Genomic DNA, 23,090 nt, shown 5'->3' with positions numbered 1-23,090 from the left:
TTATTGAATTGATAGTATCGAGAGTCGAAGAGCGTTATCAAGAAACGGTTGAATAAGTCGAGACTATTCTGAATTCGGTTTTTCCCTAGGCGCGTCTGTACGCATAAATTTGACAGCAATTACGTGGTAACCCTTGGTATTCGAAGAATTAGATACTGGAAAGAAAAGTACGTCAACTACGAGAAACTTAGTAGCCGAAAGTCACACGAGAGGGATACTTTGAAAGCCGGGGATGCAGCAAATCTTTTGTAGTCATTGAGGTCCTAAAACCTGATCCTCCCCTATGGAGATTCCCTAAAAGCCGTCATTTCTTATTATACATGTGGAGTTGGTTTTTCATAATACATCAGAGGCGTCGTTCCTTTTTTCCTCTTTAATTTTTATTCCTTCATCTATTCGCCCCTCTTTTGTAATTAAGTACCTAACCCATCCTAACTAACCGTCTAAGCGTCGACGAACTCCTTGACGTCCTTCAGCCAGGTCTGGTACTCGCGCTGCTCCTTGATGTCCATGTAGTCGGGAACAAAAACGGCGAGGGCCTGGGTGACGCCGCGCTCCTCGAGGTAGCGCTCCATGAGGATCTGTAGGTCCTCGTCGAGGCTGCCGAAGGGCGGGCCGGGGTAGATGTCCGTGGCAGCGTGGGCGATCTCAGCAGTTTTGCCGTGCGCCAGCTTGGCGTCCTTGAAGTAATAGAAATTCTCGACGATGATCTGGCCGTCCTGCGCCATCGCCTCGATGTTAAGTGCACCTTTGCCCGGCTTCTCCACTACGATGTTCAGTCGGCAAGGTACCGGCGCATCGCCACCCTCGATATCGTCTTCAAGGGCTTCCTCGGCGGCCTCCGCCGGCGATGCGCGCTTGCCTTCGGACAGCTCAGCAGCATCTTCATCGTCGAGGACCGACTCTTCGTTGAACATGTCGTCGGGCTCATAGTTGGCGAGATCTGAGATAGAGAAGGTGACGGTGATGCTGAAGCGGGGATGTTAGCTCTTGTAAAAGTACGATTCGATATCACAGGGTGTAACTCACGTTTCGTTTCCAAATTTGCGGACTAGGGAGACGTCCTCCTTTCCAGGCTGATCCTTCAGCTCGAATGGGCTGTTCTCGAGGAAGTCCTTAACGCTTGCTGGAAGCTGCTCATCCTCCTTCAGCTCATTTTCGAACTGGAGTTCGCTATCGAGCTTGGCTGAGAGTTCCTCATCCACCTCTGCCGCGGGTGCTTGTCTGAACTGCGATGTGGAGAATGATGATGTGAACTGAGATGATCTGAGAGGCGCCCATGAAGACTTCAGTAGGGAGCTCGGCTGAGCTAGTCTTGATGATCTGAGGGTTGTAGAACTAAGACGAGTAACTGTACGAGGCGCTGAGCGCACAACAGCTCTGAGAGACATCATTTTGAACTAAATGTGCTAAATAGAACCAATTGAATATGAGTGAAGGGATCTTAACGTAGGTGCAAATTATAATTTTGTAGTTTGCGACTGGGACTTTGGAGGAGGGGAAGGGGAGGGAAGCTTTGGGAAGCTTTGATATTGGATAAATTTTTGGATCTAGGTTAGAAGCTCCAAAAATTTTATCTGACGATGGCGATAAAAGATACCCGAGTTTTAGCCCCGCACGTATCAGGAGCAGGGATAAAGCTTTTACAGTGGGTCCTAGCTATTACATGTAGACCCTCTTTGATGCATTAGGCACCTTAGGGGCCTAACCTAGCAGCCTAGGTACCTAATGCAGCTAATGGTAAAGAGGTATTCTATAAACCATCATGGCTAGAAGCCAACCCCTGAGTCAAAACAACAGAGATCAGCCTGCAGCACGTAGGGAACGAATCCGCAACCGAAATCGAGTTGATTGTATCTGGATGAAAATAAACGTCTAACTACAGCGTTGATACATAACCAAATTTGACCTAAGATGTGTGGTTGGTTAGCATGCAGGTCTTATATTACATACGACCGAGAAGAGGAAGAGTCTATAATTTATATTGTCATCGACGTATTTGTCCTTATTTCTCTTTTTCTTCTTGTTAACTTCAGGGTGCCGTGGCGTGTACAGTTTGCGCTCGTGAGACCAAGTCGGATTCTTCCTTGCATTTCCAGCATTGATACCGAGTTCTGCTAGACTTATTGTCGACATCTCGCCCACAACTCCCAAATACGCCCCTCGAAGCTGCGATTGTGCACGATTTTTCCGAAATTAGAACAATTTCTTCATGACCGCAGATGTAGCAGGCCCTCATGTGAGTAATGTATTGACACATCCCTAGCCTTGCGTGAGTGAGTGATGCAAGCCCGCTTTGGAAATAGGGGTACATACTAGAGTAACGTGACGAAGTAAAGCCCGGTAAGTTGAGATTCGGTTCTGTAGTGAGCTATCATATGAGGCAGAGATCGACGCCATTTTCTCTTCATACTGAAGTACGCTGCGCTTCAACTTATATTGCTAGTAATAGCTCGCACTTTGCACTTCCAACAATGCTCGATGCTCTCCTCTGCTGTGGTTTTTGCAACGTATGACCTACCTCGAAGTTATAGCTACTGCCTTTTTGGGCGGGCCAATCGGGTAACTAAAGGAGCGAGGGAAACAGATCCTACTCATCTACGCCCATCCCCAGAGAAGCCAGCTGAGCCAATCGTCTCGAGGATTTCGGTCTGGGATAGATAAGCGTTTAGCTTAAAGGACGTACTACAAGTCAGGGAACTCGTCTTAAATAGCATGAGTTTGGAGAGGACAATGCGTTGAGTAGGTAGCCGTATCGGGACGAAGGTATAGAAGGCAGAAAGGTTGTGAGATGTCACACATTTATTAGCTGTGGGCAGGACGATCTAATTTATTATGAAGATAGCCGAAGAGGTCGGTAGGTCGGGAGAAGGCAAAGGCTTGCGGCTTCGAAACTCTCGGATCCGGGGTGCAGTTGATAGTAACTATCAGCATCCCACGGCCCTTCGGCTACCCGCTTCCTTCACACGTGCAACAAAATAGTCTAAAAACAGGTGCTGCAAACGCATATCTCCGTTGCAAACGATCGTGATATCATACCTGTAGTGACACTCATGCTCAGCTAGGTTAGGTGTACTATGAAGGTGTGCTATGACTGACGAAGCGGATGATCCGCTTGGTCCAGAGTTGTAAAGAGGCTTTCCGATGATACCAATGCTGCATTGTTATTGCCGACTTGACATAAGCGCACCGGGTTTGAAACTAGCCGGTGTCATCTAGCCTGACTGCATTATTTTCCGTCAAAAAAGAAAATCCCGGATTACTGCCGGCATGTGTGGCTGGCTGCGGAGTTTGCAGGTTGGTGCGTGTCAGGGCTGTAGGTAACCGTGTGTTTGTAAACCAGCGGCAAAACCAGGCCAACTCCCCTGCCTGGTCTCGGAAACTTCCTACGTCCGTAAGTAAGGCCCCGTCTGATCTACGATGAACATAGAAACATCAACCGAGGGTACAGGGACTTGTTACACGTGCGTCCTCGGGCTGAGGATATCAAGCACGTGGGAAGTGGGGGGATATCTTCTCAATGATCTCCTCTCGGAGGAAAGCTGGAAGGTTGAACACCCCCAGCGGAAGATATCCTCACCCATTTGAGAGTGGTTAGGTAGGACCAAGAACCTTCCCACCGGCTGAGTAGCGTAGCATTTTCTTCTGTGTCAAGCACCGGAATTACTACGGCCCATGTAATGTTAGATGAATATTTGCGATGAAGCTGGTGGGGTAGTATACTGACAAAAGCCGTTCTGATACTCCTTCTCAAGCTTATCGATCTTCACTTTCAGTAAATCTTCCTTGGCACTGGCAGGACGTCCAGGCCGCCGAGACTTCTTTACTTCGCTCAGCTCTTCATCGTATTGGTGTACAAACCTATAATTACGGTCAGCTCGAAATGGATAGCGTCAAGTGTAGTTTTTAAAATGAAACTAACGTTTTGATGAGTTCATGGATAACATCCATCTGTACAGGTTGGCTTCCATTTTGCCTCACGGCCTCCTGGAAAAAGGTAGCTCGTTCAACTAGATCACATAACTACATTAGTTATCCAGCTCTAGAACTTAAGGTGCTCAATTGACATACGATGAGGCTTGTCGCTTTTCTTCCTTGAGGCAGCAATTTTCTCCAGTTTTCCGTCACGAACTTGAGCCCTATGCAGCCTCTTGGAATCGCGTGAATATTGGTGAAGAGAATCGACAGCCCCCTTCTTTTTAGCAATGGCCTTGCGAGTCCTCTCGAAAGTCTTTGGCATTGTGGAGACTTTATGTGACTAATGAGTGATGAAAATTGAAGTTGTAAGTGAGTATTTTCGAGATTTTTGTTCTTCAAAGTCATCAAAAGAATTGGTGGGGCTAAAAATGACTTTCAGAAAATGACTTCCAGAAATGGAAAAAGTGACTGAATGTCATTGCCAGGGGTCTCTTAATTAAGGTTAATGCAGGGTCAGCCTCTTGTATGTAGTAGATACGTGTGTTATGTTATATATACTGTTTGACTTAGGGTGTAATACTAACTTTTTCCAAGTAAATCTTACTTCGTTTGCTATTGAGCTAAGATGATTGTAGCTTAGCGCATGTCATGAGTACAGGCTATTGGCTGGACCCACGTTGCTCTCCCGACCAGCACGGTGCGCTAGGTGAACTTGGGAAATCGCGGTGTAGCTCTCCGCGACGCGGTTTACTCTTTTATCGAATAATTCCTTGAGCCGCAGAGGCTGGAATTACCTTCCAGTCGAGGATCCATTTTTACTATTTCACGCGTCCAGTCTTCCTTTATCAATCTACCAGACTTCTCTTAAAATCAATTCGACGTACTCTTCTCTTATCGTACTCCCATCCTTTTCTATTCTCGCCCCAGCACTAGGTCACCTTTGCTCTTGAAGCTTTGACCTACTCTAATTGAATGTTATTTTGGGCGTGTTTACACACCTCTTGTCGATCATTGTCTAGGACTCGAATTATCTAATTGTCTGCGCCCAAAGTTATAAATCTGTCTCCCGGTTTACGCTGAGCTCATATTAGCCCATTACCCTTTTGCTGCATAAAGGATTGGATTTATTACTGCGCTGGCATTTCAAAGTTCAAGTTCTCTGGATGGCCACGAAGACGCTATAGATCTTACAATCTGGGCACGGGAGGAGATCCCTCCATATTGCTCTTCGAGATGGGTATTCAAGGTATGTATTGTATAATGATAGTCTTAGCTAAGTCCAAGGAGCACCAAGGGGGTATTGGACTAACTTTTATAGGTCTACTTCCATTACTTAAATCAATACAACGGCCAACAGAGTTAAGGAAGTATGCTGGCGAGACAATTGGCGTCGACGCCTATGGTTGGCTGCATCGAGGTGCCGTGCCATGTGCAATTGAGCTTGCTCAAGGCAAGCCTACACGAAAGTAAGTGCCAATAACCATGCCTTGTTAGGATATTCTTCTCACAAACCTATTAGATATGTGGACTTCGCTATGAACCGGGTTAGGATGCTTAAACATTTTGGCATCACTCCCTACTTGGTTTTTGACGGCGGCTTTTTGCCCAGCAAGGCCACAACTGAGGCGTCTCGCGAAAAGCGTCGAGAAGAATGTAGGAAGACGGGCCTCGAACTTCTAAAGGCTGGTAAACCTTCCCAGGCACATGCCGAGCTCCAGAAGGCTGTCGACATCACTCCCGAGATGGCTCGACATTTAATTGAAGAGCTAAAGAAAGCCGACGTGCCTTATGTAGTTGCACCTTACGAAGCTGATCCACAGCTGGTGTATCTAGAACGTGAGGGTCACATAAGCGGCATTCTCTCCGAAGATTCAGATTTGCTGGTTTTTGGAGCCAAACGATTATTAACTAAACTGGATCAGCACGGTCAATGTATTGAGATAAACCGCAAAGACTTCTGTGCTTGTCGTGAAGTCTCCCTGACAGGTTGGACGGACGCCCAATTTCGACATATGGCTATTCTTAGCGGTTGCGACTATCTGGATAGTATTAACAACTTAGGACTGAAGACAGCGCATAGGATGATACGAAAGCACAAAACACCCGAGAAAGTGGTGCGCATGCTGCAGTTTGACGGCAAATATCGAGTCCCTACTGATTATTTAAAATTGTTTCACCAAGCTGAGCAAACTTTTCTTCATCAATGGGTCTTCTGTCCCAAGGCAGACAAGCTTGTCAACTTTACGCAACTTAGCCCCGAGGCTAAGATCGAAGAACTCCCATTTATTGGGCCCTTTATCGAGCCAGAAACTGCCAAAGGGATTGCTGCCGGAGATATAAATCCAATCACTAAACGAACCATTGTGCTCCAAACTCTACCCTCGCCGAGGAAACGTACTGCATCAGGAACTGCTCGCAACATGCCTCAAACTCGTACAGCCCGAGAGCCTCCTGAGAAGCCGATCGACTCTTACTTCAAGGGTCATCGCCGAATTCCTCTAGGTGAAATGGAGCCGAATTGCTTCTCTGTTGACCCTACACGCCTCGCTAGCATGACTGAAAACGGTAATCGACCGATCGTATACCCGCTTCCGAGACCATATCTAGACGAAACTGAGTCTACTACATCCGCCGGCTCGCGCGCGTACATCACGCGACCTGAAAGTTCCACCCGTACTCTTCGACGTCGAACTGAACCGGTGACCAATCTACTCGGCAATGGTGGTCACACTTTGGCTTCTGGGTCTCGGCGCCAGACTACTGGCCCAGGAATCGACACCCTAAGCAACTCCGAGAGCACAGGAGCTTCCCATCCCGTCCGGCCGCCTAAGAAGGCACGTCTGTGTGACGATGCTAGTTCGGGGCGAAGTCCCGGAAAGCAGAGAAGCAAATTTTTCTCACGGGGTAAAGTGAAGGGTGCCACCCCCAAGAAAACAGAAGGCTACTTGATGTCAGATGATTCTATCGAGGAAGCTCTACAAGATCTCCCGGATTTTGGCGGATGGAGTCCCTCGCTAAAGGGCCAGAAGGAAGTTATGGTTTACCAGGAGTCGCAATCAGTTTCGGCCGGGGCCGGAATATCTAAGGATGACGAGTCATATATCGAAAATGACAGCAGCGAACCCACCACCTTGGTACAGCTTCCAAACACTCCCAGCATCGCCAAGCGCTTTAGCTACGGACAAAGCCAAATACGTAGCCAGAGTACCTCTACGTCTTCCTCGAGCCGATCTTCACTCTCCGGGCTTACTCCTGCCACTTCTGTTATGTCGTCTACGCCGTTTTCGTCAATACAACTATCGACTGGTAAGACGACGCCGGCGACACCCCTTCAGCGACTCGGCATTAAGGCCTTGGGGCGCGGTAACCAGCCGCCCACGCCTACTTTCGCGGTCCCACGGCCTACAAAGCGTTCTAGCTTAGGTAGGCGGAGTATAGACTCTATGCCTATTAATCCAGCCTTCGTTCCCTTGCCTCCCGTCGACCTGGAGGAGGTGGAAGCTTTACACAGGCCTATGGGCAGCGAAGACCTGATAACACCAGAGAGCGAGAATGATGAGGCTTTGGATGAACAGGAGAACTTGGGCTCGGACAAGGGTAAGGCTGGAGGTAGGCGTATGGACTTGTCAAGGTTTCTCTTTGCTTAGGTGTGAAGTCTTCAGCAAATGGCACATATGTTTTTGCCGGCTCCTGAGGAACTTGATGGCGTAGGACGGTCATATCAGCATAGCGGCGGAGTTTTGGGGTCAAAATGGTCAAGCAAAGGCGTTCGGGTATAAACTATTTTATTGGCACAAAAAGGGCCATAATTGCAGTTTCTCTTTGGGGGGGATAGGAGAACAAGAAAGTCAACTAGCTATAATTGTATGACTGGTAAATCGTGATCCGTAAAACGGTGTATTGGGATTGAATCGTGCTCGCATATGATATGTTGTTGTATGCTAGTTGTTAGGATAGAGCATTACAATAACTAGGTACCTATCCTTTGTCCGTACTAGAGTATAAAAGAGCTGATAAGTACCTAAACACTCTATCTGGTTATACTACTAATTCAATAGTATTGTTTAAGTTGGTTATGTAGGGGATAGTTTGTATATAACGATTGATTGTGCAAATGTTGTTATGTACCTAGGTACGTATATTAGCATTGGTTACATGTACATCTATTGATCACATCAAATACCTATGAAGTTAGCGCCTCTTTCAAGTACCCATACCGCAGAATCTAGATTCTTGGAGTATTGTATAAATAACAACATTTGAACCTAGGTAGGTGACTAGACGGCTGCCTAGCGCTACTTCCTACCTTGGGTTTTTCGAGGCCAAATTGATCACCTAACAGGTGTTGTTGGCAGGCATAAGTTGTAAGTTCAATTACAAATAGGCTAGGCTTTCTAACAGGTAAGTTAAGGTACCGAAATATTGCCGGTGCTCCACATCTGACACGAAGGGCGGAAGGGCGGACCAGCTGGCAGGATGAGGGTGGAATAAGCGCAGGTACATGGCGCGAGTGCTAGTAGTGAGTTGCGTCAGTAACCCGCGACTGCCGATGTTACTTACACTCTGTAAACAGGCAGTGACAAGCAGGCAGTGACAAGGCAGTAACCTAGGCAGTAGTCTACATACCAAAAGCAAGCGCAAAGGTAGTGTGACCTTGGCCCACTGATGACCACCATCGGCCATCGGCCAGCAGCAGCTGCCAACCAAGCCTAACCCACCAACAACTATCCGACGTACAACGTACAAAGTACAACATTCACTGCCAACGCTTATTACCTACATCTTATTCCATATTTCTGATTTTACGACACTTCAACTTCTTAACCAGCATTCTGGTCTTGTTGTGTGTTTTTGTCATTTCACGAGGTACGACTAAGAGACTCCGGTTGCTATTTTACGACCGAGGCACCTGTACATATTCTGAAGCCGGGTCTAATACGCTCTCTTCTCCATTCCAGCCCTTCCATTCGAACCCCTCCTATCCAGCTGACGAGGTCACCTCAATATTACATGTCCGCCGCCTTACCTTTCTTTTAATTATTTCATTTTCGTTTTTTCTATTATCAACTTCGCACTACCTACATACTTACATTACCTATTTAGGCCCAGTCATTCCTCAACAGCGTCTGTTTGTCTAACCTGCACACGTGTAAACCGACGACGGTAGACGGTACCCGAAGAAGCAAACCTCCACGTACGGGCGGTCCCTGATCACCAAATTCTCAAGGACAAACGGGTATACCAGTAACGTTTATTTACTGTTGCACGTCGTGCCTTTGAGCAACCTCCGATATCCATCCTCCGAGGCTCGTCGGCGGCGAGCATCCCCAAGCCAACATTACCAACCGACAAGATTCCTCCCACAACGAGGAAGCGGAAAGCCGCTGAGGCGAAACTATCCGCAGACACCCCCGAGGCCATTCCCATCAAACGAGTCCTCGCCTCAGCAGCTGCTACAGACGCAGCGCCCCCAACTCCGATTACCGGCATGGATTCAGACGAGGATTTCGTCTCGACTATTTCTAGTGGAGATGATATTATGCAAGACGACACCGACAATGATGACATGTCGGGTGCCGAGGGTATGTCTCATTCCTTTTCTCTGTCGTTGTCCGTTTTCCCACACATGACTCATGCACATTAGCTGACTACTAATATTCGATGTATTAGACTTCGATGTATTCGACGACGAACCCGATGACGTGCCCGGCATTCCTTCGCAGAAGTCCGATAAGAAGAAAGGCGTGTCGTTTGACATCAGCTACAAAGTATACACGCCTCACGACATAGAACATCAACAAGAAGAAATGATCGACGAAGTTAACATGATCTTGGAGATGACTAAAGAGGACGCCGCTATTCTATTGCGCCACTTTAGATGGAATAAGGAGCGCTTAATCGAAGACTATATGGATAACCCAACCAAGGTCCTGGAGGCAGCCGGTCTAGGTCCCAGCTCCTCCGCGCCACCTAAATTAGAGGTCATACCAGGTTTTGCTTGCGATATATGTTGCGAAGACGAGGAAGGCCTTCTTAGTTTCGCTATGAAATGCGGTCACCGTTATTGCGTTAATTGCTACCGGCAATATCTTACGCAGAAGATCCGCGAGGAGGGCGAGGCAGCCCGTATTCAATGTCCCGCCGAGGGTTGCCACCGTATTATCGATGCGCGGACCTTGGATTTGCTAGTGACAACCGAACTTGCCGACCGATACCAAGAGTTACTCAACCGTACGTATGTTGAGGATAGAGATGCCCTTAAGTGGTGTCCTGCTCCCGACTGCGAGAACGCGGTTGAGTGTGCTATCAAGAAAAAGGACCTAGACAAGGTAGTACCGACGGTTGCTTGTGCCTGTGGCAACAGATTCTGTTTTGGCTGCATACTTAGTGATCATCAGCCAGCGCCTTGCGAGCTTGTTAAAAGGTGGTTAAAGAAGTGTGCGGATGATAGCGAAACTGCTAACTGGATTTCTGCCAATACCAAAGAATGCCCCAAATGTAACTCGACAATTGAAAAGAACGGGGGTTGTAACCACATGACATGCCGAAAATGCAAGCATGAGTTTTGCTGGATGTGCATGGGCTTATGGTCGGAGCATGGCACGAGTTGGTACAATTGCAACCGATTTGAGGAGAAGAGCGGGACGGAAGCGCGCGATGCTCAGGCAAAGTCACGGGTGTCTCTGGAGCGATACCTACACTACTATAATCGGTACGCAAACCACGAGCAGTCGGCGCGTCTAGACAAGGATATCTACCAGAAAACGGAGAAGAAGATGGTACAATTACAGACGGCATCGGGCATGTCATGGATCGAAGTACAATACCTAAACTCGGCGTCGCAGGCGTTGCAGACGTGCCGGCAGACTCTAAAGTGGACTTACGCGTTCGCTTTCTACCTAGCTCGGAATAACCTCACGGAGATTTTCGAGGACAACCAGAAAGATCTTGAGCTTGCGGTCGAGGCATTATCAGAGATGTTCGAGAAGCCAATTTCTGAGTTGTCGGCGCCCAAGCTCAAGGTTGATATCATGGACAAGACAGCTTACTGCAACCGTCGACGGGTTATTCTGTTGGAGGACACAGCGGACAACTTAGCTAATGGTAAGCTTGCTCGAGACGATCCCAGTTAGATAGCAATTAGCTAACCATTTGATTTTTGTCTCGTCGCAGGGCGATGGACCTTTAACGTAGACCTAAAGAGCAACGCTCCGGGAGCGAGCGGGACCAGTTCTCGCGGATAAATTGTATTGTGTGTAACAGCATCGATAGATAGAGCGTGGCCATGGCCGGAGTTTGGAACGGGGTATCATTACTTTGTTGCCAGTTTACTTTTGATCCATGATGAATCGCAAATACAGTCAATCTGTCTGATTGATGAGAATGTCAGTATGGACTCTTAGTACCTAGGTACATAGCTATTAGATACATATCCGCGAGATTCTCTATCTGCTTTTCAGCGGGAGTCTTGGGAACAATAGAATATTTGATGAAGTTATGAATAATACCATAATACCTTTGGGGTTCCTATAGGTGTCTATCTGGTAGGGATATAAAATATTACCGTAGGTGAGTGTAAGTGATATGGTTATGATATACGTAAGGTATATATACATACAGTGCGAACTATCACCGTAAGAATTCATAACTTCAGACGGAATTGTCTTCGGAGAAACTGTGCAGGTACGAAGTAGGTTCACGTCATAGTTCCCGTTCCCGCGTCTACTATGTATATACTAGGTTTAGCGCATGTACCAATGTAAGTTCGCATACGTAGTGTATTTCGTACATACCCGGCATAATGTTCTCGACCTCCATCTAGGTTAGGTGTGTAGATAGGTATTAGGGTAGGTGTTCCCCATATCATATCGCGGAGAGCGACTTCTTCGCATTTAGCCCCCAGACGCCAATTTGTGTGGCTTATTGACTTTTTTTTACCACCTCGACTCCGATTTTACTTCCTCTTTTCTTTTTCTCTATCTCGCATTTTCGAATCATATATATCAACCTACCTACCCTATCTATATATTATACCTCCTAGCTACCTGGTTAGATATTCACCCAGCCACCCAGCCACCCACCACCACCACAATGGCATTCCGGCTCGCCCTACGCCGCGGCCCCAGCGCCTTCTCTCCCGCCTCGGCCTCGGCCTCGTTCGCAGCACGCCGCTTCTTCCACGCCACGCCGCGCGCCTTTGTCAAGGTCGGCGAGCCGATCCCTAACTTGGAGGTGCTGCAGGAGGGGTCCCCGGGCAACAAGGTCAACCTGGCGCAGGAGTTCGAGGCGGCGAACGGGGTGATCGTCGGCGTGCCCGCGGCGTTCTCGGGCGCGTGCTCGGAGAAGCATATCCCGAGTTATATCCAGAGCCCGAAGCTGAGGGACGCGGGGAGGGTGTTTGTCGTTAGTGTTAATGATGCTTTTGTGTGAGTGCTGTTTTTTTTTTCTCTTGTTTTGGGGTTGGATGGTGGTGGTGTTGGTGGCGGCGTTAGGAGATGTGTGGTGGTACGGAGGGAGGGGGAAGTGAGATGAGAACAGGTACGCTTGGTGGTGGGGTTCTCGTGGATGGGAGGGCTTGGGTGCGGGCAACGAGGGCGATTCTAGTTACACGCCTATACGCATAATTTACCCGGGACGGCACGGGAGAAAATAGTTCGGAGACCGGTTGGCTAACGCTCAGCAGTATGAAGGCATGGGGCGACCAGCTTGATCCCACGCACGAGTCCGGTGTAAGTCCAGCCAAAGCTTAGGTACCTATGATATAAGCGTCTGTCCCTAGTCATTAACATGCTATATAGATCCGATTCCTGGCTGACCCCGCCGGCGAATTCACCAAGGCCCTAGACCTGGGCTTCGACGCCCCGGCCATCTTCGGTGGCATGCGGGCCAAGCGCTACGCTCTGGTCGTCGAGGACGGCAAGGTCAAGTCCGTGCATGTTGAGCCGGATAACACTGGGACCAACGGTGAGTATTTACCCCCTGTGATTCCATGTGTGTAGGAAATACTGACCCCGGCTTAGTTTCCATGGCCGACAAGGTTCTGGGCTAGATGTAGGTATTTCTACGGGGTAGGTGATATGGATGGGCTATTAAAAGATATCGTCCCGAGGCGCGTGGAACACTACGGCCATTTGTATATAATGGATACGATGATTTGATGACACTTTTGCGTTTTGCTCCTGACCTCGTTAGGTACTCTACCGTAGCCTGTGCTGGCTTAATTACTCGAAGTAAATGCGTATAATAGTATATCTTGAAGCCATGATACTAGTCTAAGGGGCCCGTCGATTTGATGATTAGTTCTGGTAGTATTACGCCGACTCATCGTACTTTAAGGTATAACTTCTACTTACCTACCTGTTTTATATAGCACGAGAATCACACGTGAACGAACAATTATCAGTTGATTATTTAGTATTTGTCTAACAATGTCCCGCAATAAACTGACTACATGATGCCAGTAATAAAGCCTACCTACCTAACAAGCCAATCTATAAGTGCTTAATAATCCTCATCTGCTCCCGGACGCCGATCCGAACCACCCCGTCATGATTTTACAACATGTACAAGCCATTATTATTATATTCCTCCTATCGAACATCACAAAGCCTTAACGGCGGTAAAGAACGGATTCGCCAGGAGCTTCTCATCTTTCTTAACGAGCTCCCTTAGACGGCTTACCATCTCCTCCTTACTCATGCTTCCGCCCTTGACCTCGTCCTTCCAGCGGACCAGCACGTCCTTCAGCCTGGCGCTTCCTTCTTCCACGTCTTCTTTCGCGTAGTTCTGCTGCGCGGTCTCGTGCTTGGCCGTGAAGTCTTCCAGCTCGTCCGCCTTGCGCTTTGCCATGCGCACCACCTTATCTGGGAATCGCACCAGCTCCGCGACGTGGATGCCGAAGGACTGGTCGCAGACGCCGGGCTCGACTTTGTACAGCAGCGTGACCTCGCGCTTGTCGATGCTCGAGGAGTCGCCGGCTGACGACGATATGTGCGCCGTTACGTGCAGGTTGCGTACCTGCGGATGCTGGTCCGCGAGCGCCGTTAGCTCGTGGAAATGCGTCGCGAACATGGCGGAGCAGCCGATCTCCTTTACGATGTGCTCGCTGATGGCCCAGGCTAATCCGAAACCGTCGTAGGTCGACGTGCCGCGGCCCAGCTCGTCGATGATGATTAGCGACTCGGCTGTCGCCGACTTGAGAATGTTTGCTGTCTCGAGCATCTCTGCCATGAACGTCGAGACGCCCTTGAGCTGCGAGTCGCTGGCGCCGACACGCGCGAGTATAGAGTCGAAGATGGTGAGCTCGGCCTCGGTGCACGGAACGAAGCATCCGATTTGCGCCATGAGCGCGATGACACCGATCTGTCTGATGTAGGTTGATTTACCACCCATGTTAGGCCCCGTGATGATTAAGAAAGAGGATTCGCCACGGCGGAGTTCGACATCGTTTGTGATAAATTGGATGTCATCTTGCATCTCCATACACGGATGGCGGGCCTCCTTTAGAATGGTGGAACCCTCCCCTCGAGGATGGATGGTAGGACGAACGTAGGATGTGGGAGCGTGAACTGAGCAGTGCGCGAATGATACGATGACGTCTAGATGTGCCAGGACGCCGGCAAGCTGTTCGAGCACGGGACTGTAAGACGCGGCAACACTTACAACTTCGTTGACTAAGCCTTTTTGTGTCCTGTCGTAGGTCTGAGATAGCTGATCGAACTCCCGGCGATATGATTGTAGCGACTTCGTGGTGAAGTACACGCCGTTCTTCTGTGTCGAGCACTCCTGGTAATGAGAATTGTTGCGAATACAGCCAGCTTCGGTTCTCGTTAACCGCATGCACCAACCATGAACCTTGTGGTTCTCAAGGAATATCTTCTTGTTTTCTTCTTGGTTTAGATCGTCTGCCGCTTTTCGGAACTCGCTGTCCATATTCGACCTAAGCTTGTCGAGTTTTCTCCGCACGATGCGCAAGTTATCATCGAACTCGGGCTTGATGATGAACTCGTGGTTATCAAGGGCGTCAAGATCAACAGTAGTTTCCACCATTTCGGCAAGCTTTCCGAGACTATCGGAAAACCCTCTTAATTTGTTGGTATACGCCTCGTCTAATGGGTCTTTGTATTTTTCATCCATCACGCCCTCCAGTGTTCCTAGAAACCCGGGTAAGCGAATAACAACCTGGTATGCTCGAACCACGTCTTCTAAGTTTGCCTTGTTTCGTTGGAATCGTTTTGCTAGCCGGTAGAGGTCCGGTACAGACTTGAGATGCTCCTCTTGCATGGTCTGGCGGAGCTCCGTATCATTAACGAAAGCCTCGACTAATTGTTGGCGCTTTTCGATCTCATCTCTGTTCATTAGGGGTTGCTTGAGCCATTGCGACAGTAACCGGCTGCCGACTGGTGTTTTGCAGTGATTAAGCAATCCGTACAAGCTCATCGTCTTAGAGCCGTCCCTTGCACCAGGCATTAGATTAAGAGCCTTGAGAGCGGCGGCATCGAGCTTCATAAACTGGGATAGGTCATGTTGGTACAGCTGGTACTGGCCAAAGTTAGATGGGTCTTGGAGAACAGCTAGATATTTGACCAATGCTGCCGCGGACCCCATGGCCAACTTGAGATCGGTTTGTGGAAGCAGAGTTGCGGATCTCTCATCCTTCAGCAATCGAGCAAGGTCCTGCTCGATATCTTTTGTTCCAAAATCACCAGCTGGTCTTTCGGCCATGGCAACTCCACAGTTGTCTATAATCTGCTTAAGTTTGGTTAATTCAGGGTCTTTATCCTTCTCGGCCTTGTCCATTTGGACGAGACACTCCTTGACGCCAAGTTGGATAAGGAGGGCTTCGAAGTTCGAATATTGATCATTGTCAAGAAACTCGCTAACTCCAAGCTCTCGAACACTGGCATCAGCGAAGCAGACGCCTACGCTCCTTGCCTCAGAGGCCTTGGCTGAAATCTTGACAGCCAGTATCATAGGCGCAGACTCGAATTGTCCGCCAAGCTCCTCTTCTACGTCTTGTAGGTTTCCGGGGGAGGCTTGCTTGACAATCTTCCAATTCATTCGGCCACCGCTGCTAGCATATATCTCGACACGCTTTCCAAGCTTGAACAGAGCTTCTCGAAGGAATTGCCTGAATACAGTGACCGTCATAGTGACGGATGGTAGGCCACTGGCATCGTTTCGTCCCAGCTGTCGCACAACAGAGGTGGTTTTGTAGACAGTTCTCGCAATGAAGTTCGCATCTTGGCCGTGGGCGGTGTACCAGTCGCCTCGGTCGAATATACGGACAGTTTCTTCGCCTACGGACGGCAGGGATTTAAAGAAACGTATGAATCCGTGTTCATCGTCGACCTGTCATCAGATTGGTCAACTTTGCATTATAAATGAATTCTGATTCTATAAAACTATACCTTTAACTCGGGTCGGGAAGACATTTTGTCTCCAAGTATTAAATTCTTAAGTCTAATAACGTAAGTACTTCACCTTAATGTAACTAGTAGAAACAAAAAAAGGAATAGAATGGCCCAGTTAAGATTCGCATTATATTCTTTGAAGTGCAATGTTTCAGTTGACGTAGGGAGAAAGACACAAATACAGGGTACTAGATAAGTTGAGTCTTAAGGGTCCGAGTCCCAAATCGCGTCAAAAATTCAATTAAAGCTGCGAGACGCGACGAGACGCGCTAAAATTTAATGAGCTCTTACCCCGACAAGCTCGTTACAACTGCGCTACTGCATGACCTAAATAAGCTTTTTGTGCCGTGGGGTTGTCGCGTTTTTATTCCAGCTCCATATTCAACTTTTGACACCCCACTACAAAAAGCACCTTTTTTTCTTTTTTTTTTCTTTTCAAGAGCCCAGCAACCATGGCAGACACCACAGAAGCCGTCGCGGAAAACGACAGTACATTAAAAACAATTACCAGTACCAACATCGAAGTCCAATCACAAGAGAATCTGGATGCGACAACGGAAGCTCAACCGTCCGCAGCTACCATCCCGAATAGTCCTGAAAAGCGCGGGGTGAAACGACCTTCCCATGGCGATGTTAGCGAAGAAGAAGAAGGCGATCATAACGATGGAGGATCCAAAGAGCCTACCAACGGGACCGATGCCCCGAAGTTGTCCAAGAACCAACAACGCAAATTAAAACGTCAAAAAATGTGGGAAGAAAAGAAGCAAGAAAAGAAGGTCCTGCGTAAAGAGAAGCGACACGAAAAGCAGGAGAAAAAGAGATTGGAAAGAGAAGCCGAGATTGCTGCCGCTGCCGCTGAGGGAAGAGAACCCGTATTCCAAGAGCCATCCAGGAGACAGCCCAAGTCCGCTACCAAAGTGCCTATCACGGTTATATTCGACTGCCAATTTGAGAAGTACATGATGGGAAAGGAATTACCATCTTTGTCAAATCAGATCACTAGATGCTATTCTGATAACAGGAACGCCCAGTTCCCCGTCCATATGTTTATTAGTTCATATGGCGGCCAGATGAAGGAAAGGCATGAGACCATCCTTCAGAACCAGTTCAAGGGTTGGAAGAACGTCCAATTCATAGAAGGCGACTTTATCGAGGCTGCTGCTAAGGCCAAAGAGATAATGGCAGGACCCTCTGGTGGCACCGTAATCGATCTTCTTGCACAAGGCAATGGCCGAGATTCGGTTTCATTTTCCGAGGTCAGTCAAGACTCCAAAAAGAAGCAGAAGGCCGCTCCAGTCGCGGAACCCGAGGCCGATGATGTAGACAAGTCCATTGTCTATCTGACTGCCGATTCACCCTATACACTCGATCGTCTAGAGCCCAATACCTGCTATGTCATTGGTGGCATAATCGACAAGAATCGCGAAAAGGGGTTATGCTACAAGATCGCGCGAAGCAAAAATGTCCGTACGGCAAAACTGCCTATTGGCCAATACATGGTCATGCAAAGCCGCCATATCCTCGCTACAAACCACGTCATGGAGATAATACTCCAGTGGCTGGAGACGGGAGACTGGGGCACTGCCTTCATGAACGTCATTCCCATGCGAAAAGGGGGGAAGTTAAAGGAAGACGAAAATGCCTCCGACGCAGGTCATGAAGGGCCGGAGGCCGCCCAGGAAGGCAGCCAAAAACCCCAGAATCCCGTCCAAGTAGAAGGAGATAACGCCGAAGATGGTCTCGAAAAGAATTCACTGAGTCAACAACGATGGTCAGCGCCACCGACCGAACAAGAAGCGGAAGCAGAAGCAGAAGCACCCGTCGGCAACACTCTTAGCTGACTGAAATAACCTACTTCACTAACTACTACGTCTGGCAGATCAATCCACCCATTAACAAGCAGCGCAATACCCTCCTTGTAATGCTGAATCCATGCCCGCTTCTAGCGCCATTGGGTAGGCGTGTCACCTCTGCAGGAGTACCAAGCGGCTATCATCCTCGAGGTATACATAAGACCCCAAGTCTAGGTCTCCTTGCTCTTACATGTGCAAGTATCTGAATAGAATTCTGGAAAGCCAAGATGTATGCAAAGGTCGAATTAGTGCGTTATTATTTCGTAGTCTTCAAGATACCCCAGTGTCTATATTTCCGAGTCATGAAGTAACGGCCAGCAGCGTGTCAATTATTTGCCTCTGCTTCTATATCTATCTTGAATTATACGCATACCGAATAGATTTGACCGACCTAGATAGTGGTACTCTATTGATGATATTGATCTTAAGTTTTAACCCCTCTCATATACCGTTCAGAAGATCCGATCTAAGGGTCGTCTCTATTCCATGCCACTCGCCTATGCATCCCTAAATTTGTATGAAGGGTAACATGTCAGTCATTAAATCACTTCAAGGTATACCAAAAAGATAAGTACAAAGCACCATAAATTATCACCATCGTGTATACTAATGCTATGGTTCTAGTAAGAGGTACGTTCCTGGCTTCAGTTTGGGTTCGCCAAGCCTTAGAATAGGGGGGGCCTACCGAAACCAACAGTTCCCTACACAAGGTACATGGGAGGTAGTAGAATATATATAGGTAAGCATAACGAGGTCCTTGCCGCCTATATATATCTCCCCCTATATGTCACCCATAATCCGGGACCTTCCAAGGTTACCAGAAGTCATAGATACTATCGTTATACATAAAGCAAGACAGTCTACTCGGAATCAGCCTTGTAGGATCAGCAAAGGTGCCGTATTAGGCATCAGCGGAAATGGTATCTCTTGATAATTCTTGGAATACAGATTTAAAACTCCAGGATTTTCGAGAGATAGGGGGTGAATTTGCTTCTACCCGCTCTCACATCCGCCATCCATTCGCTATACGAGTTGATCGATGCAGCGACACTATGGGTCATTAGGTCTTCTCTATTGAGTCCAGTCAGTATCTGCGCCGCCGAAGCGCGAAGGGAAGGGTCGTAAATCGCCATGCTGCGAAGAAACAACAATTCTTTGCTAGACGAGGCGATGTTGAGAACGGCTCTCCGGACTTCGGTTTGTCCCCGTAGTCTCCCTGTTTCGACCCTGTGGCGGAATAGTTCCTCGTTGTAAACCCATAACATGGTCACGTACAAAGACCAGACATCCGCCCTGGGCGTCTGTGTCTTCTCACCATCGTACACCTCAGGTGCCATGAAGATTATGGTGCCGGCCTGGCTCCGTCCTAGGTTCTGGAGAACCGATAGCCCAAAATCAGCCAGTTGGAAGACGATACGCTCTTCTCCGTCTACGATTTTCACATCGTAAAGGATATTATCTGGCTTTATATCGCGATGTATGAGCTTGCTGTACGCAAGATAATCAAGCGCGGATAACATCTGTAGTAACACGGTGTTGCCATTTTTCTTCAGAGAGTCGTACGCCGGATACTGGCGCACTAGATCGGCTAACGTTCCCCTCTTCATGGGCATGAATATCTCGACAAACCCCGTGTCCCAGCCTTGCGAGCCAAGATAATTCACGATGTGCTTGTGTTTGAGCTTGGAAAGTATAACTGTTACGTACGGGGTCAGCATTCACAATGGTATTAGAGGAAGTAGGCTTTGTTAGGGGGTAAAGGCTTTCGCCGACAAGGAAATATCGAAAATACAAAGGGATGCTAGAAAGGGTAGTATATAATACTTACAGACTTCTCGATCTCGGGCGGATATCAAGGTATCCAGCCAACGAGGATCTTTGTTGTCTTTAGGCCGATGCAGCAGCTTGACGGCCATCACGCCGCCCGAGTATCGGTCAACGGTTTTCATAACCTTGCCAAACCCGCCCCTCCCAAGCTCGACTATGGGGTGGTGTTTTATCGGATTTGGAACGTTCGTCCACTGCGTCTGATCTGTATAATTCCACATATCCTTGCTTATTTTGGCCTCGGACGCTTCTGAAATTCGCTTTTTTACGATTTCCAGGATTTTCTCGGGTTTGAGGCTCCAGATAATCTCGAACCTTGCTGGAGCGTCCGGGGATCCTAGAGAAATCATTTCGTTAATTCCTTTCATAACTATGGCACGACGGTATTCTCTATGAGATGTGTTGATTTGCGATTCGGTGTCCTGGTAAATGCGAGTCTTTCCGGAGGACTCATCCTATCTCTGAGTTAGCTTTGATGTTTTAAGGAAACAAGATATCACGACTCTGGTCGGGAGGGACTTACTTGAAGCACTACGACACCCGTCTCATAGTTGATATAGAAAGTGCAATGTATGCTTTCAATATCGTCTCCGCTTATGTAGGCGTCAGCCTTACTTCGGCTACTACCCAACGTTGCGATAGTTATAATTTTATTAGCGTGCTTGGTTTGAAAAGTGCTTCCGAAATTGAAGCAGCGTGTCCCATGCCACTTAGTCGAGGTGCATTTGTCATTATTCTTGTGTGATACGACCTTCTCGGCCCTGGAACCGAAAGGTTTCAAGGAGAATATTAACTGGTCTACTGGAGCCATATTTAGGTAGGTAGAGTCAAGACTGATAAGTGCGTTACGGTGAGGATTTTGAGTTCTTTTACTAGGTATTGATGGTGATAACTAGGTAGGTGTTTAACTACGGAGGGAAAGATTGCAACATGGGAACCGCAATTTATCTAACGATTATGTAGTGAGGGGATCGAAACAATATGTAGACACGGTTAACGAGTTTGTGTCTCGTCGTTTTGAAAACAACTACAATGTATCTGTACTGTTATGGGTTATTAATAATAGCTTGAGAGAGGGTAGTTTATCTATTGTTATAGCTTTGAATGGGATTGTGGGATAACTAAAATTGTAGGAGAACTATCATGGGATACTTGAACGCATCAAAGCGCACTAGGTATTGTTTTATCCTCGAACTCCATACTTGACGAGTCCGACTGACTATTAGTATTTACAGCCAACACGCTCTAGGCTGATTTCATTCCTTCTTCTAATAATAAGAGGGAAAGAAACGAAGAAAGGACTGCCGTATATACTACTCAGAACGAAGCTACCAGTAACATGGAGCCTCCAAACAGGGGTAAACCCGCACTCACTAGCGAGCGTCTCCATGAACTTGTTTTCGAAGAAACCAAGTCGCTTCTACGAGAAGGTAACAAGGAGTACGTCGAAATTAATATATTGAGTGGTTGGTTTCACGAGTACGCTTCGGAAGTAGCGTGGAGGTATCCTTTCAGTTCCTATAGTTGATGCCCCAGGTACACCGGAAATGAGAAATGGCACCTTCGGACCAGTATACATCAGACAAAAGATTGTCGATGATGTAAAGGAAGTAGAAGACGGGGAGGGGAGGACGACATCGTCTTAGGTTCTCTTACCAGTACTCGTCATCTGCGTAAAGTCTTTCCTACAGGTATTTCGGCCCCGTAGCGTGTGAGATCATACCCCTTTTTTGAGACAGTCGTGATAAGGGAGTTGGCTTATAAGTATACTATAGACCTTTATACCGAGAATGTAATTAGTAATAAATCATACAGTTATTATAACCCTTTATGCCTCATAAACCCTTTATATTCTTTGTGACCTTGTTGTATAGGTACCTATGGGAAGACAATGACATCCATATAAATCATCGAATGTTCTTAACCGTATAGAACTAATTAATGCCTACCTGGTACCTAACCTATTACGAAACTTCCCTTATACTTCTCAAAGCAAGTCTAACACATTCTATTCAATTAACTTATTTAATACCACGCGAGTTCCGGTCCTAAACACGTATCTTGGGCTACTCCCAGCTTCGACACGCCAAGTAACACAAGCCCTCGTACGAGAACCCGGGGATACACACACGTACTTGCCGGCAGAAACAGGCGACGTGTAAGTAAACATAAGACACCTCCGCACGACAGTAGAGCCGCATCCCATCCCACAGATGGCAAGCAGAGCAGAGCAGGGCAGAGCAGGGCTAACGATCCATCCATCCATCCATCACCCGCATCTCCCTCCCCCCTAGACGCCCAGCACCGTGCTATCCCTCGCGCGTACGAAGCTCCGAGCCGGAGCCTCGTAGTACAAGAAACAGGGTCCAGCGAAGCTCGGTTCGGTTCGGGGAGCAGGGGAAGCCAGCCCACTTCGGAAGGACCCTTGAGGGATCCCCCTTTCTAGGCTATTGCTCCCGAGCCCGTCGGTTGCGGGCGATGGGTTGCGGTTGCTTTCGAACTCATGCAGACGAGTATGGTTGTATGTGCTATGTACTATATATATACCTGCAAGCTATTTTAAGACACGGTAGTATATGAGTGAGCATGGGAGCGCAATATATCTTATCTAGGGTAGGGTAGCGTTCGCTCGCGCAAGCATGCGCCTGTATATTTAGAGACGAGACGAACTATCGCCTCGTGTTCGCTCTCTCCTTCTCCTCTCCGCGGGACGGCGGATGGCGGGTAGCGGATATGGCGTGTCGCGGCAAGGATTTGGCGCACCGGCTAATTTGGAATACTTTCTCTCTCTCTCTCTCTCTCCCTTCCCTCTCTCCTCTCGTCTGTATCTCCCACCTCACCCTTACCTGTGATTGATTCAACGGTTCTCCCCCCTACAGGGGCGGAGAAGAGCACGTTTCCCTGCATGGAAAGTCTATTTAACTACCTACCACCTAGCTACGAGGGTAAAGAGGGCTCTCACCTCCTAGGCCCGTTTCCTCGCGATGGAGCTATGTTTCCGGGATAAAGAGAGGTTGGCGCGGTGAGGAATTCTGGGGGGACCGGGGAAGGGGGGGGGAATGTCGCTATTTAAAGCGTG

At 48.1% G+C, this 23,090-nt stretch overlaps 8 protein-coding genes across 8 annotated transcripts; 4 read left to right on the top strand and 4 right to left on the bottom strand.

Moving 5' to 3' along the window:
• Positions 1-233: 233 nt before the first annotated feature.
• Positions 234-1,541, bottom strand: F5Y00DRAFT_247478 (mitochondrial glycoprotein). The gene is made up of 2 exons (XM_048009279.1): positions 1,030-1,541; positions 234-969 (listed from the first exon to the last, which is right to left on the bottom strand). Exons 1-2 carry the CDS (start codon positions 1,392-1,394, stop codon positions 444-446), a joined length of 891 nt encoding a protein of 296 aa, XP_047860975.1. The 5' UTR covers positions 1,395-1,541; the 3' UTR covers positions 234-443.
• Positions 1,542-2,915: 1,374 nt separating this feature from the next.
• F5Y00DRAFT_184047 (translation machinery-associated protein 16) lies at positions 2,916-4,329 on the bottom strand. The gene is made up of 4 exons (XM_048005047.1): positions 4,072-4,329; positions 3,923-4,010; positions 3,728-3,861; positions 2,916-3,666 (listed from the first exon to the last, which is right to left on the bottom strand). The coding sequence occupies exons 1-4, from the start codon at positions 4,238-4,240 to the stop codon at positions 3,518-3,520; spliced, it is 540 nt and encodes a 179-aa protein (XP_047860974.1). The 5' UTR covers positions 4,241-4,329; the 3' UTR covers positions 2,916-3,517.
• Positions 4,330-4,594: 265 nt separating this feature from the next.
• On the top strand, positions 4,595-8,214 carry F5Y00DRAFT_247475 (uncharacterized protein). Its single transcript, XM_048009278.1, has 4 exons — positions 4,595-5,164; positions 5,237-5,384; positions 5,438-8,054; positions 8,110-8,214. Exons 1-3 carry the CDS (start codon positions 5,152-5,154, stop codon positions 7,563-7,565), a joined length of 2,289 nt encoding a protein of 762 aa, XP_047860973.1. The 5' UTR covers positions 4,595-5,151; the 3' UTR covers positions 7,566-8,054; positions 8,110-8,214.
• Positions 8,215-9,049: 835 nt separating this feature from the next.
• Positions 9,050-11,233, top strand: F5Y00DRAFT_184002 (ring finger protein). Its single transcript, XM_048005046.1, has 3 exons — positions 9,050-9,500; positions 9,589-11,022; positions 11,092-11,233. Exons 1-3 carry the CDS (start codon positions 9,407-9,409, stop codon positions 11,160-11,162), a joined length of 1,599 nt encoding a protein of 532 aa, XP_047860972.1. The 5' UTR covers positions 9,050-9,406; the 3' UTR covers positions 11,163-11,233.
• A 488-nt stretch (positions 11,234-11,721) lies between these two features.
• F5Y00DRAFT_247467 (AhpC/TSA family protein) lies at positions 11,722-13,200 on the top strand. The gene is made up of 4 exons (XM_048009277.1): positions 11,722-12,344; positions 12,602-12,647; positions 12,717-12,882; positions 12,939-13,200. Exons 1-4 carry the CDS (start codon positions 12,010-12,012, stop codon positions 12,965-12,967), a joined length of 576 nt encoding a protein of 191 aa, XP_047860971.1. The 5' UTR covers positions 11,722-12,009; the 3' UTR covers positions 12,968-13,200.
• A 114-nt stretch (positions 13,201-13,314) lies between these two features.
• F5Y00DRAFT_247466 (muts domain V-domain-containing protein) lies at positions 13,315-16,554 on the bottom strand. Its single transcript, XM_048009276.1, has 2 exons — positions 16,329-16,554; positions 13,315-16,269 (listed from the first exon to the last, which is right to left on the bottom strand). Exons 1-2 carry the CDS (start codon positions 16,350-16,352, stop codon positions 13,519-13,521), a joined length of 2,775 nt encoding a protein of 924 aa, XP_047860970.1. The 5' UTR covers positions 16,353-16,554; the 3' UTR covers positions 13,315-13,518.
• Positions 16,555-16,657: 103 nt separating this feature from the next.
• On the top strand, positions 16,658-18,273 carry F5Y00DRAFT_183968 (guanine-1-methyltransferase-domain-containing protein). The gene has a single exon (XM_048005045.1). It carries the CDS (start codon positions 16,784-16,786, stop codon positions 18,170-18,172), a length of 1,389 nt encoding a protein of 462 aa, XP_047860969.1. The 5' UTR covers positions 16,658-16,783; the 3' UTR covers positions 18,173-18,273.
• An 861-nt stretch (positions 18,274-19,134) lies between these two features.
• Positions 19,135-20,822, bottom strand: F5Y00DRAFT_255601 (kinase-like protein; the record flags this gene model as incomplete). Its single annotated transcript, XM_048010306.1, has 3 exons — positions 19,135-19,880; positions 20,013-20,466; positions 20,535-20,822. 3 exons carry the CDS (start codon positions 20,820-20,822, stop codon positions 19,135-19,137), a joined length of 1,488 nt encoding a protein of 495 aa, XP_047860968.1.
• Between the last annotated feature and the right edge of the window lie 2,268 nt (positions 20,823-23,090).

This window comes from Daldinia vernicosa (genome assembly GCF_022497035.1).
Source record: "Daldinia vernicosa strain CBS 139.73 unplaced genomic scaffold F5Y00scaffold_63, whole genome shotgun sequence".
NCBI classification, from domain to species: Eukaryota; Fungi; Ascomycota; class Sordariomycetes; order Xylariales; family Hypoxylaceae; genus Daldinia; species Daldinia vernicosa.
This window is presented reverse-complemented; position numbering and strand designations above follow the sequence as displayed.

Coding starts and splice junctions, on each gene's coding strand:
- F5Y00DRAFT_247466 (XM_048009276.1), bottom strand. CDS start 16,352: ATGTCTTCCCGACCCGAGTTAAAG. Junction 16,270..16,328: donor CTTCCCGACCCGAGTTAAAG/GTATAGTTTTAT, acceptor ATCTGATGACAG/GTCGACGATGAACACGGATT.
- F5Y00DRAFT_184047 (XM_048005047.1), bottom strand. CDS start 4,240: ATGCCAAAGACTTTCGAGAGGACTCGCAAGGCCATTGCTAAAAAGAAG. Junction 4,011..4,071: donor GAAAAGCGACAAGCCTCATC/GTATGTCAATTG, acceptor TATGTGATCTAG/TTGAACGAGCTACCTTTTTC. Junction 3,862..3,922: donor ATCCATGAACTCATCAAAAC/GTTAGTTTCATT, acceptor CCGTAATTATAG/GTTTGTACACCAATACGATG.
- F5Y00DRAFT_183968 (XM_048005045.1), top strand. CDS start 16,784: ATGGCAGACACCACAGAAGCCGTCGCGGAAAACGACAGTACATTAAAA.
- F5Y00DRAFT_247475 (XM_048009278.1), top strand. Junction 5,385..5,437: donor CAAGGCAAGCCTACACGAAA/GTAAGTGCCAAT, acceptor CAAACCTATTAG/ATATGTGGACTTCGCTATGA.
- F5Y00DRAFT_247467 (XM_048009277.1), top strand. CDS start 12,010: ATGGCATTCCGGCTCGCCCTACGCCGCGGCCCCAGCGCCTTCTCTCCC. Junction 12,345..12,601: donor AGTGTTAATGATGCTTTTGT/GTGAGTGCTGTT, acceptor AACGCTCAGCAG/TATGAAGGCATGGGGCGACC. Junction 12,648..12,716: donor ATCCCACGCACGAGTCCGGT/GTAAGTCCAGCC, acceptor CATGCTATATAG/ATCCGATTCCTGGCTGACCC.
- F5Y00DRAFT_184002 (XM_048005046.1), top strand. CDS start 9,407: ATGGATTCAGACGAGGATTTCGTCTCGACTATTTCTAGTGGAGATGAT. Junction 9,501..9,588: donor TGACATGTCGGGTGCCGAGG/GTATGTCTCATT, acceptor TCGATGTATTAG/ACTTCGATGTATTCGACGAC. Junction 11,023..11,091: donor AGCGGACAACTTAGCTAATG/GTAAGCTTGCTC, acceptor GTCTCGTCGCAG/GGCGATGGACCTTTAACGTA.
- F5Y00DRAFT_247478 (XM_048009279.1), bottom strand. CDS start 1,394: ATGATGTCTCTCAGAGCTGTTGTGCGCTCAGCGCCTCGTACAGTTACT. Junction 970..1,029: donor CGCAAATTTGGAAACGAAAC/GTGAGTTACACC, acceptor TCCCCGCTTCAG/CATCACCGTCACCTTCTCTA.